This window comes from Pinus tabuliformis, chromosome 2_2 (assembly GCF_031772625.1).
Source record: "Pinus tabuliformis cultivar Carrire ecotype Pingquan chromosome 2_2, CPIR1, whole genome shotgun sequence".
NCBI lineage: Eukaryota > Viridiplantae > Streptophyta > Pinopsida > Pinales > Pinaceae > Pinus > Pinus tabuliformis.
The window spans coordinates 1,111,730,896-1,111,744,038 of NC_142300.1; the positions used below are offsets into that span (position 1 = coordinate 1,111,730,896).

General features: G+C 40.2%; 1 protein-coding gene across 3 annotated transcripts in view; it reads left to right on the forward strand.

The window, feature by feature from the left end:
• The window catches only part of GCN2 (protein kinase family protein), a 444,532-nt gene that overhangs the window by 193,350 nt on the left and 238,039 nt on the right, over window positions 1-13,143 (forward strand). For all 3 annotated transcript variants that reach the window (XM_089405809.1, XM_089405808.1, XM_089405810.1), the window contains one exon: window positions 4,865-5,013. In XM_089405809.1, the coding sequence (XP_089261935.1) occupies window positions 4,865-5,013 (149 nt within the window). The remainder of the gene's footprint in view (window positions 1-4,864; window positions 5,014-13,143) is intronic.

The following is a 13,143-nucleotide window of genomic DNA, read 5'->3' on the forward strand; positions in this document are numbered from 1 at the left end:
GACTCCTCTACAACCTCAATAGTAGTAGTAGCAGCAAAACTAGACATCAAAACTACGAAACATTGATCAACGTGATCACTCATAAAAGTCATCATTGATTCAACATCATTAGAAATGGGATCATCAACAAGAGCTACATAAACATCATCTAGCTCTAAGTCTTTAGACTTGGATTACTCAACCTTATAATATGGTAGACATTGAAAAAGTTTAACATGCCTAACCAATAATTTTGGTTTGAGTGAAGGGTTCATCTCCTCAACCTTATAATATGGTAGAAAAGGCTTAGCATTCCTGACCAATTATTTTCCTTCTGGTGAAGAGTGCATTTTTGTTAAAGCCATGGTAGATGAGTTCAACAATCAATGACACCGACATCAAGGTACTTAAATGGCTTCATGCTCTGGATCAAATGCCAATTTTGTACCCTCACACATGACAAAATCAAATGGAAACATTGCAATCCACCAAATCTCGAAATTTTGAAAACTATTAAGTCTATTGGATTTTGAGTGAGGGCTAAAATTCTAGTTTCTCCATATGAAATCCAATGAGGTTGAAATCACTCTCAAACATCCTAAGTCATTTCATGGTAATGTTAAAAATTTAAGTAAAAGAGTGAAAATGAAAGATAAAGGAAATGCCACTTACTGTTGATTGCCAACATTGCTAGGGTTGAGATATGTGAGACAAGTGAGAGGGGAGGCATGCTTTTAAAGGCTTGGAGGGGCTGTTTTTGGAGGGAAACAACCACTAATTTCCCTCAAAACCACTTCAAAAAGCACAAAAACACCTTCTGTCGGGTCTGTGGCTGGCCTGGTAAAAACTCCGCCAATTTATGAAGGAACCAACTGGTTTATGAGAAAACTGGCCAGTTCCATCATAAACTGACCAATTAGGCCCAAAAACTCTAGCCCACAAGGTTCAAAACTGATTTTTTTTACTGGTTGGATGCCTCGGCCTACTAAACCGACCGATTTGACCGGTTTATGGTTCGAACTAGCCGGTTTTGAATACTAAACTTTAGAGAGCTGATGTACCCCATAGCTTATATGATGCCCCTACAGTGGCATTTCACTTTTTTGATGGATGTTGCTCTGTTTTTGAGGTGATTTAATGATGATGATGATGATGATGACTTACAACACCTCTGGAGGTATGGTGCTTTGCTTTACATGATGACCTCACCTCCTAGCTCCATGATATCCCTTTCATGAGGCTTAGATTGATGACATGGGCTTGTTTTGATGATGACATCTTGTTGAGGGAGCCTTACTTGATGATTGAACACTATTTGTTGAGATGTGACTTTTGGTATGAGATCAACCCATTGAGTTATCCATGGCACCTTTTGATGAGAGACACACCTTTTGGAGGATCATGTCACCCTTGGAGGGATTTTAGCTCATACCATGGGTTAAATGAGGCTTATTGTTATGTTTTATGATTGAGTTAGCTATCACCGGGGGCTACTTTTTGACCTATCCAGCTTGTAGTCATGATTAATTATTATTTTAGGGCTTCTCATCTAATTTTAGATCATTGTCATACACACTTGGAGATCAATGCGCACTAGCTATTGTCTTTGTTGGTTGCCATGGAGCACGAGTTGAGCGAATTGTCTTATGGAGCATTACTGATCCAATTAGCAAGTTGCTAAGGTTCTGACAACCTTGCTGGATGGGCACACACAGGGTAGGCAATGTCACATGGTTCGGGTTCGGGTTCAGGTTCGACAATGATTAGGTTTGGTTTGAGTTCGAATTTTTTGATGAGTTTCGCTATTAGGCTCCTCTATATATATACACATATATTAATTTAAAATGAATTATAGGATAAAATAGTAACAAATCAACATCAATAAACATAAAATATGCTATCACAAACTTGGAAACTGCAAGGATAAATTACAAGCTTGAGTTGTGACATGAAGTTATGAGTTTTGATCTATGGACTTGGTCAATGGCTATGAGGTTCGTTGAACCTCAAAACATTTTTGAGGTTCGGCAAAATTTGAACCTCAAGGTTAAAGTTCGACGAACCCTGGGTAGGAAGCCATTGTCACTTTTGCCCAAGCACCCGCTTTTTAGACCTAACTCCTCCTAAATGGTCAAAGGAGGGTTCCCAAAGGTAACCCTGACTAACTCCAAGTAAGATTAGTGCCTTAGATGGAGTTAGGAAGGAGTGAAGTTGTTATGTGGGGCTGTCCCCCTGTTTCTGAGTGTAACTTAGCAGCAGGAAACTATACAACAATTAAAGTTACACCAAATGACAGAAAATATACCCTATAACCAGTCAAATTGATGTACAGAAAATAATCAAAGCATTTATGGTAGTTACTTTTTTAGTTTGAACAGTTGGTTAGAGACATATGAGTCAAAACAACTTGCTGTCATGTAAAATCAGACTGTAAAGTCTGCATAAAATCACAAGGATAACAACATGTTAATTTCAAATTAGCCACGCTATCAGTGCCAAAACAATCCTAAATGTTATGTCTATGGGTGGGAAGGTTGGAGGACAAAATGTGAGTGTTGTGAGGCCTCTTCTCAACCTGTAATAGCTGAAAAATACAATTTTCAGCCAGCTGGAAATTACTTTTCGCAGAAATGGGTTGAAATTCTCCTGGGCAAAGTGCCTAGAAATTTTCAAATCGAAAAGGGTGCTTTAAATATAGCTTGAAATTGAATAAAATTCACTCTAAATAGTAAAATAGACAATATTAAGCGAAGTAGAGTTATTAGAAAGATTTCTTGTGTATGACTTGTTAAGTGCTGGAAATCTTTGATTTTGTTGCAGATATTGGGTACTACAGCCAATAGAAGCCCAGATCTGCAAGACAATTTGACTAGATACAAGTGTAAAATATGTTAAATAAAATATTGTATCTATCATTGGTTTAGATATAGCACATAAATCGATTCCTCCAAGGTAAAACTTACTAAACATGATGAAATCAATGAAAAATCAGCCATCAAAATTCCTAATCTAATGCTGAAAAATAAAAAAGTTTTAGTGTTTTATAAATAAAAGTGGTTGTTGAATTATACCTTGTACCAAGATTACCTCATCTTGCTGGAGTGAGAAATCTGCACTTTTTAAAGTTATCTTGTCGATAAATGAAGGGAGTGAGTTTGATCCCTACAAGAAGTCGCCCTCACTATTGACTTAATAACCCCAAAAAATGTTCAAACTCAACTAGGAGTGGCCCTTTTGGTGTGGCATCTTGAGTATTTCGATTGAGTGTGTGATGAATATGAAACTCTTCATGATTTGAAGCTTCAGAATGGTGCAGTGGCTTGGATTGATCCACATGCAAAACAAAGAGGCCAAGTGGACTTGCCCCCTAGTTTGTACCTTCCACGTGATTATGTAGCCCCTCAATGGCATGATCTATTAGCCTCGTTGTAGTTTTACTTATTACTAAGTTTATTAGTTTAAACCCCAATAGCAATGTGATCAAGTAAAAATGTAAATAAAAACCACTCCACACAATGTATATAAAGTTATAGACAAAGGTTTGCAAAGGTTCCTCATCAAGAAGATTGTGCCTTTGTTAAGAAGATCTCAATTGTGTTTTATTCCCTTTTCATATATCTCTGTGTTTATCAAAAAGATATTTAATGAATATCTTTTGTCCTAATCAAGAGTTAGCTACCATTCACATCTACCTTTTGGTAAGTGCACCCTCACACTTGTTTTGAACTTCTCCATAATTTTGGTATTTGTAGCTTTTTTGTTTGGGCTATATTCGCTCTTAATATCGTATGTTGTTTCTCTTAGTGGTCGATGCTTGACTCCATCTGCCAAATGGGCTTGACACCAGTCTTATACCTCCCATCAGTACATTTATAAAAGTTAAAACCACTTTTACTATTTTTGTCTTGCTAAAGGTAATTCTTCTTTATCACCTTGAACCTCTTTTTATTAAGTTTTAGTAATCCTAATTTAAGGAAGCTCCCCCTTGAGTTGGAGAAGAGGCAACCTAAAGAGTGGGAGAAAGTTATTGTGGTGACGTTGGATAAATTCTCCAATTTTCCCTCAGGTTTTCACCTTGTGGACTGGGACTTTTACAAAATGGGAGAGAGACTAAATTTATTTGCAGTAGTCCTCCAAGCTACATATTCAAGCAGCAAGATCACCCAAAAGACAGACCTCTAGGTGTTCTGCTGAAACTGATCCAGAACTTTGTTGTGACTAGTCTTCAATAAATCTGTATTTCCTGTACACTATCAATGACCTTAAGTGACTGGTATAAAACTGAGTACAACTTGTTACTCAAGCAAATGATAATTTTACTCAAAAATTGTGCAGCATTATGTTCAAAATGTGCCTACTTCTTGCTCAGAAGCTTTGAGGTTTCATCAAACAATATATTCTTTCCTTCTAAATTAGTGTGCCCGCCAAGTTTTGTTTTTACACGGATGCTGATTAGTTGTTCCATTTTCTAGGATTGACCTTTTTTATTCACCATTTCTCATGTGCTTTCTTTTATTATAAACTTGTTTATATCCTTTGAGTTTTAGTAGTTAGGGGTGATCTTGGCACTCTCATAGTCCAATGTTGTCCGGCTGTGTTCTCTAGCCTGTTTGACCTGTTTTTGGGTCATTTGTGGAGATTAATAATATTATCTTATTTTATCTATGTTTTTATGGTGATCATCTGTAAATGTTGAATATACAGCATTATAATTTATTTGTGTAAAATGTAACGTCATTGCTTTGTCCAAAATGATAATGAAAAGGAAGTCAGGTCTAAAGGATATATTGCTTACTGGCAATTGGATATTTGATTTCAAGGTTTTACCTACATATTAATCAACGAAATTATCCGAATAAAATATTCTTTGTTCGTTATATTTCAGCAAAATTTTCAAATCTGGAGCAGTTGGATCGTGATTCATTTGTTGCCTATGAGATGAATGGGGGTTCCCTTGATGGAACTGGTCAAGTGGGAACTTATTTCTACACAGCTCCTGAAATTGAGCAGGGCTGGCCGCACATTGATGAGAAGGTTTTGCATTTGATGACTTTTCAATCAGATTTATTTAATTGTAGTTTATCATAGATGACATCTTTTTCAGCTGCTGTAAGATTTACTCTTCCTTCTGCTGGATGTAATTTTGAGTTCCAAAATAGTTTATCTATGGACATTAATATAATTTGTTTGTTTCTTTGTTTATCTATGGACCAAATACATTTTTCCTGAACTATAGAAATACGTACGACATGCTGATTGACATAAAACAGTTTGATGTGCTGATGCAGATCATCAAAGGCTAAGTTATAACCTTTCTTTGGAAACCGTTGGACCATCTCAGGCTAGATGGCATAAATATGTCTTGATTGTATGTTCATGTAAAATATGGACATCACTAGATGAAAACTTCAATAAAGAGTTAACTGTTGAAATCCCTTGCATCCTAGGTCTGATCTATGACTTAGCTAAGCACATAAATACACTAGAGATGCCCAACAATTAAGCACTTTGCACGGTGGAAAATATCAGCAAACAGATCAACATTTGTACACAAGTTTTATGGCCCAAATCACGTTCCTTAATTGTCCATCAATAAGAAAACCACAGGGCTCCCATAACAGGGATCATGACCATTTACAAATCTTGATACAATGCTATAGTACACAGTCTGTCCTTTGACTGAAACCATCAGGTCCTCATCTGCCCATATACAAAATGCAATCAGCAGTCCTTTGCATACAAAAACACAGCAGAAAATGCTTGACTTACCTGGGCAGTTGCTTTAGTCCTGAGTGATCATACATGCCCTGCTGTACCTTATTGTAGCACCTATCCTTTGGCTGCTACAGACTTCTTTGAATCACATGGCCAGCTCCTTTTGACCACTGTCTCTCTTGATGCCCACCTGGCAGATTCCTTAAGTCTTGGGCTTATCTCTTCAGCCCACAGACTACTTGCTGTCTACATAAGACTCCTCCTTCAGTCGTCTGTCCTGCTGTTCCAGCTCTACACCACTCAAAAAACCTCCTTACAGCTCACTGCCTCCTTGCTGATCTCTGTCTAGGCCTTGGCTACCATCTTTCCTCAGCGTGCTGCTGAAACAGACCTCTGGTTCTGACTGTGGCAGCCCTCTCCAGGCTTTGGACAGCCTTAGCACATAGCTTCCTTGTTCCAGTCCTCGAGTAGGTCTGTTGTCTCTTCACAAACCCTCAGCCTGCTATCTAGGCTCCTGCCTAGCCTCGGTGTACCATACCAGCTACCTCTCCTACCAGGCTACCACTATGTCCAGCTTGGCCTCCTTAAGGGCATGTATGAGCTGTTTCAGATCCTCAACCAGGGCTTGCGGCTGTCTGCAGCCCTCGGTCCTCGGACAGGCCTGTGACACTGTGGCTACCTGTGGCCCTCGAACCTGCGGATGCCTTTGGCTAATCCTTGAAGTTTGGCCCTCCTGCGGCCAGTTCTGCAGCTTCTTGTGGCCTTTTCTTGCTGTCTCAGATCACACAGAACAGACCGTAACCAGTCGTGGCTTCTTTAGGACAGACCCTCCATTCAATTGGATAGATCCTTGGCTCAACTTCTCTAGAATAGATCTTCCAACTCGGCCTCCACTTTCTAGCTGTGGCTCTCCCTAGGGCAGATCTCTTGCTCACAAAATGAGTCCTTCCACTTGTGTCATTAAATGCTCCTTTGGCTTGTATATATAATTGTCCAAGGGGTGTGAAACCCCAATGGTCATGTTGCTTGGCCTTGCTGGCCGACCTGAGCCTTCGTGACTCAAAATTAATTAAATTCTTTTTCTTGGTTCTAAGCCCACTCCTTGGGTCAAAACCCCAAATTTGGTACCTTTCCCAACAATCTCCATTTTGTGGGTTTTCTTCTCTCGGAAATACCTTCTGAGCTACCCACATTTGAACACTCCGTCTTAGTGAGGAAGGTATTTCCATCACTCGAAATCTCTAGCTCCATGACTTTCTTTGCATGCCCATGATTTTCCTTGCATGAGACATGACTTTGCTTCCATGGCCATAACTGTCCTTGCATGTGCCACATCTTCTTTGTGCATGATGATGACTTATCTTGCAGGGTGCATGAATGGCCTCACATGTACTGTGACTTTCCTTGTGTGGATTTGTGACTGTCCTTGCATGGTCTATGACTTTCCTTGCATCACCATGAGTGTTTTGACATGGTAAATGACTGTCCTTGCATGGCTTGAAAACTTCCCTCTCTCGCTTGAACCTGAAGGTCCAGACTTCTACTGAGCGGCTGAATTTCCTTCACAATCTCCCTTTGAAGCTAGAACCCCTCTGAGTCTACACAACCTCCACTGGCTCACTCTACTCTCCCTCCCAGAAACTGCTGCAACTAAACTTGTGTCCTTTCATGATCTGATAGTCAGCCTATGAGTGATCTCAGTTAAGAATTTATTAAATGAAGGTATTACAGACTCATATGCTGGTGTGTGTTCTGTGTTATTGAAGCAACAGATCAATCATATTGCCAATACACAAACAATTGAATGGAAAGACAACAGAGAAATAGAGTAAGCAAATACAAGAACACAAGAAATTAATAAGGAGTTCACCCTATTCTCCAGGGCTACATCTCCGGTCTAGCTTCAGTGGTGGCCTTATTTTATTGTGTTTAAAGCATAGAATTACAATGCAGGAGCTCAATATGAGTCACCTGAAACAGATTTGCTTGGTAGGGTGGTTCTTGGATTCCCCAAGCCACTAGAGTGCATAGACTCGTTTGCCTACCAGCTCTGTGACCTTCTGGTCTACAATGGAAAGAGCCCAATGTGGTGCTTAGTCCGGACAGATCCTCTCTAGGATGGCTTGAATCCCTCAAGCTCTTTGGTGCTCGATGCTGTCTTTGGTCAGCTCGACCCTTTGTCCTCTTCTGCTTTTGCTTCACTGTCTTCTTTCTCTTTGTATTCTGTCCTCCTCCCGTTATTCTGGTCTCTCTGTGTTCTTTCTTCATCTCTCGGACTGTTCTTCGACTTGACTGTGTATTTTTTTTGCTGTTCATGACTTTGAAGCCATTCGAACCCATGCCTGTTCGGTTCCTCTTCTGCCTCTGTCGATTCACCTTCTGCAGCTGCACTTGGAGTTCCCTGTTCGACGTCATCATCAGCGCTCAGGGAGTGGCCACATGTCCTCCTCTAAACAGCGCTAGCCTGCTTCGTCGGTTCGTTTCTTCAGTTACGTCGTGGATGCGTTCTTCCTCCACCGTGGCGGTCAAATGGATTCCAAATCCTTCTAAAACGCGGCGTGTTCCCTCGTCGATTCTGCTTCCTTCATCGGGCGCGATCTCAGCCGTTCGATCTGGGTTCCCCAGATCCAATGCCATACACACGTTTCGCGCGGTTGACTTGCTCGACCTTTAGCGCGCGATCAACAACGGTTTTCTCTCACCTTCACTTGCCACGCGTCGTTCGATGAATGGAATTGCTTCGCTCTCGTCCGAAACCTCTTACCGTTTCAGGGCACCCTGATCAAAGCTGCCGGTTTGCAGAGCGCGGGTCCCGTGTTTGTACTTTCAACGCTTTTCCTTTTTGCCCGCGGTTCTCCGGCTTCCCATGCGTCTGGATGCTCGGGCTTCCTCCTTTACAACCCTGTTTTCCCAGCGATGTGCGTAATCGCGCATCAAAAACCACCTCCTTTTCTCGATCTGGGGCTCCTAGGGGCTACTTTGACCTCTTGCGCAATCTCCATGGGCCTCGGTCAACGCTCTTTGACCGAGGTCCTCATCGTTCCATGCTGGCTGCCATTGCCACTGGTTTAGGGTGTTTTTGATCGTTGTTTTGGTTTCTTTAGGGATTTGTTTCGACCCGATACAGTCATGGTTCTTTGACAGTCTTCTATGGATCCAATTCGGATCATAGCCTTCCCAGTGAAAGGCTTTTGGACCACGAAAAGTTGGTTTTCTTTCAAGCATCGACTAAGTGAGGGTACTGCTGTATCACTTGTCCAATCTCAATCCATTTTTCACTGCTCGGCTTCGAACCTTTGAGTCCAATTTTGAGGTACTCAACATCTCCCCTGCGTGTTGTCCTTACCTTCCTGTCCAAGACTGTGTTTTCCTGCAATTCACTCAAATATTCAGGTAACAGGTCATCAATAGAAGGCAATTGACTTTGCTCTTTAGGGTCCTCAATCATCGAAGGTTCAAACAATCTCAAGTAATCTGCATTTACGATTGAGTAGATGTGCATGTAAGCTGGTAACTCAAAGCGAAAAGCATTCTCAACAATCTTCTCAAGTATCCTAAAAGGTCCATACCTGATAGGCTTTAGCTTTTTACCTTCACCTTGCATCCTGTCCTTGCTGATATACAGCAAGACTTGGTCTCCAACTTGAAAACTATGCTCCATCCGATGCTTATCATGCCTTGCCTTTTATTTGGCTTGGCTCTTTTCCAGCTGTTCTTGTATTGCCTGGTTGATCTCCTGGATCTGTTCAATGAACCTAGTTGCTTTGTCCACATCACTGTGTCCATCAACTGTGGTATCTTTACCCAAGACAAAATCCAAAGGAGACCTTGGTATGAAACCAAAATAGGTCTCAAAAGGAGATCTCTGTGTAGAGGAGTGTTTTGCTCTGTTGTAAGCATGCTGCACATAACACAAGTGTTCATCCCAAAGCTTAGGATGTTTGCTGCAATATCCTCTGAGTAACTGGATCACTGTCCTATGAACTACTTCTGTCTGGCCTTTGGTTTTTGGATGAAAAGTTGTGCTTTTCTTCAGTTGGGTGTCCATCAGTTCCCATAGACTTGACCAAAACTTCCCCACAAATTGGGTGTCTCGATCAGATACAATAGAAGTGGGTAATCCAAAATGAACCCATACATGTTCAAAGAACAATTTTGCAGTCTATTTAGCTGTAATTTGCTTATTACAAGGTATCAAGATACACATTTTGCTGAACGTGTCCACAACCACATACAGATAATCATGACCTTTCCTAGATTTAGGCAGTCCTCCAACAAAATCCATGGAACACTTTCCCAAGGGTGAGAAGGAACTGGTAATGGAGTGTACAAGCCTAGTTTTCTATTGCTGGGCTTGCTTTTGGCACACATGGCACACCCTCTTACATATCTAGAAATTGTCTCATTCATTTTCGGCCAATAACAAAATCTTTGCAGCTGTGCAACAATTTTACTTACCCCAAAGTGACCTAATATCAGAGAAGTGTGTGCTTCCCTAATTATCTTTACCCTCTCAGTTTGTGGAATGTAGAGCTTCCCACAATGGTATAAGAGTTGGTCCTTCACATGATAGTCCAATTCTTCTCTTTTGCCTTGACTCAAAGTTGCATATACATCTTTAAAGTCCATATCCTGAGCATATTGTTCTATGTAGCTTTCATGTAGCACAGAATTATGCTTAAGTATGGTAGATGCATTTATAATGGGTCTAGATAATATGTCTGCAACCTTGTTATGTATGCCCTTTTTATATCTGATGACTAAATGAAATTGTTGTAGAAAACCCATCCACCTGTAATGTATTGATTGCTGCAACTTAGTTTGGGAGTGTAGATATTGAAGTGGTTGATGATCAGTATGTATTACCGTCTCTTTGCCCATTAAATAATGCTTCCACTTTTTCACACTCTGAATTAATGCATACAACTCTTTATCATATGTAGGATAGTTAACTACTGTAGGATTAAAAGTTTCAGAATGATAACATATGGGTTTATCGTGGTGTGTCAACACTGCTCTCATGACATAGTCATTGGCATCAGTTAGGATCTCAAATGGTCTTTGTAGATCAGGCAGTGCTAGTACAAGTGCTGTACTAATCTTTTCTTTCAAGGTGTCGAAGGCTTTCTGATGTTTGCCTCCCCACTGAAATACATTGTTCAATCCTATCAAAGCATGTAAGGATGCTGCAATTGAGGAAAAGTTAGAAATGAACTTCCTCCAATATTGTGCTGCTCCTAGGAAGCTTCTCACTTCTGTAGCAGACTTGGGTTTAGGCCAGTTTATAATGACTGCCACTTTAGAGGGATCTATTTTCAATTCACCACCCCCTACTATATGACCCAAATAATTTAGAGATGTTTTGCCAAATTCACATTTTGAGAGTTTAACATAAAGTTTTTCTCTTTTCAAAACATTTAATGTCTGCTTAACATGCTTTAAGTGTTCTTCCCACGTTTTACTAAAAATCAGAATGTCATCCAGATATACAATAACGAAATCATCAAGAAAGGGTCTGAGTACATCATTCATTAATCTCATGAAAGTAGCAGGGGCATTGGTCAAGCCAAAAGGCATCACCAGTGACTCATACAATCCCTGCTTAGTTTTGAAAGCAGTCTTCCATGCATCTTGCTCTGCAACTCTAACCTAATGGTATCCACTGTGCAAATCCAGCTTGGTGAAATAAACAACTTCCTTTAATTGATCTAAAAGATCATCTATGCGAGGAAGGGGATAACGATTTTTAATTGTTATCTTATTTAGTGCTCTGTAGTCAATGCACATTCTCCACGAGCTATCTTTCTTTCTCACCAAAACGATTGGTGACCCACATGGTGATGTGCTCGGCCTGATGAACCCTTTCTCGAGCAACTCCTACACCTGCTTCTTGATTTCAACATTCTCTAAAGCATACAATCTGTACATTCCAATGTTAGGCAATGGAACATCTTGCTGCAAAATAATATCATGTACTATTTCCTTTTTGGGTGGCAGACCTTTAGGTTCTTGAAACAGAACATCATACTCTGAAACAATCTTTTCTATATCAGCTTGCTGTTCAGCGTTACAGCCTTCAAATACATTGGTTTTATCAGGTTTCTTTTCCTTTACAACCATTAGTAAGAATTGTTTGCATGAATTTAGCATTCTTTTCATCTGCCCTGAGTTTATGAGAGTATAATTATTCTTGAGCTTATGAGCTCTTACAAAGTATTCGATTCGATATTTAACAAGTAGATACTTGTTCTCAGCTCTATAGAAAATAGCCTTTCTATCATACAAATAAGGACTTCCTAAAACAATTCCACATATATCCAAAGGAATTATGTTTAACTCAACCTCATCTACAAATGCTGACCCAAAAAAAAACTTGAGTTTGCATTGTCTAGTCACTTGTAGCTGTACTTTATCATTCAACCATCCTAATGGGTAAGGTTTCTTGTGAGGTGTAGTTGCTAATCCCAATTTCTTTACAATTGTTTCAGAAATCAAATTTACTTGTGAGCCACTATCAAATAAAGTATCAACCTTTTGATGTTTGGAAATAACTCGAATTTCTTTTTCTCTCATGTTCTTCATCAATAACATATTGAGCAGAATTATTAGTAGATGCTTCAGAATTCTTACCTTTTATACCTGTGGCTGCAATGATTGTTTCATCTCCCGAGTCTGACCCCAAATCTTTCTGAATAGCTACAGTAGTCTTCTTCTTGTTGCCCTCGGACTTCTTAGGTCTCAGCTCTGGATGAAGAATCCAATAGTGCTCATCATCATGCCCATCCTTTTTACAGTGAGTGCATGAAGCTTTGCCTTTTTGTGCAGTGTTGGCCTTCCTTGCTTTCCACTTCTGCTTTCTTTTCTCCTTGCTCTTGCTTACAGTGGGTTGGGATGGTCTCCCAACTTCTGGATTTCCATTCTTTCCTCTAGCTTCTAGATGAGTAGCTTGTACAGATACCTCATCTATACTAGTGGGATTAAACATGAGGATGGTATGCCTCATGTAGCTATGTAGACCACCAATGTACTTCAAAAGAGTCTCTGGTGAGTCTAATGAGATACCCAACATCAATGCTCTCTTTCTGAACTCTTGAGTATACCCTTGCACACTTTGCCCTTTTAACTGCCGAAGAGTTTGCCAACTCATCATGGCTTGTTGCATGTAGGCCAATGGATAGAACTGCTTCTTAATTGCAGAAACAAAGTCACTCCAGACAGAGATGGTTTTACCATGTATTTTCATGTCAGCTTGGGTTCTGCCTCCCCACCAAACCAAGGCAGTGCCTCCTAGGCGTAGGCTTGCCAGCTGAATTTTGCTCTTGTCTGAGTTGATGTTCTGTACCCTGCAATACACATCAATTTGTCTAATCCAATTGTCCAACTCTTCAGCATTTAACTCTCCATCATATATAGGCAAGTCAAATTTAACATCTAGCTTGATCAAAGATG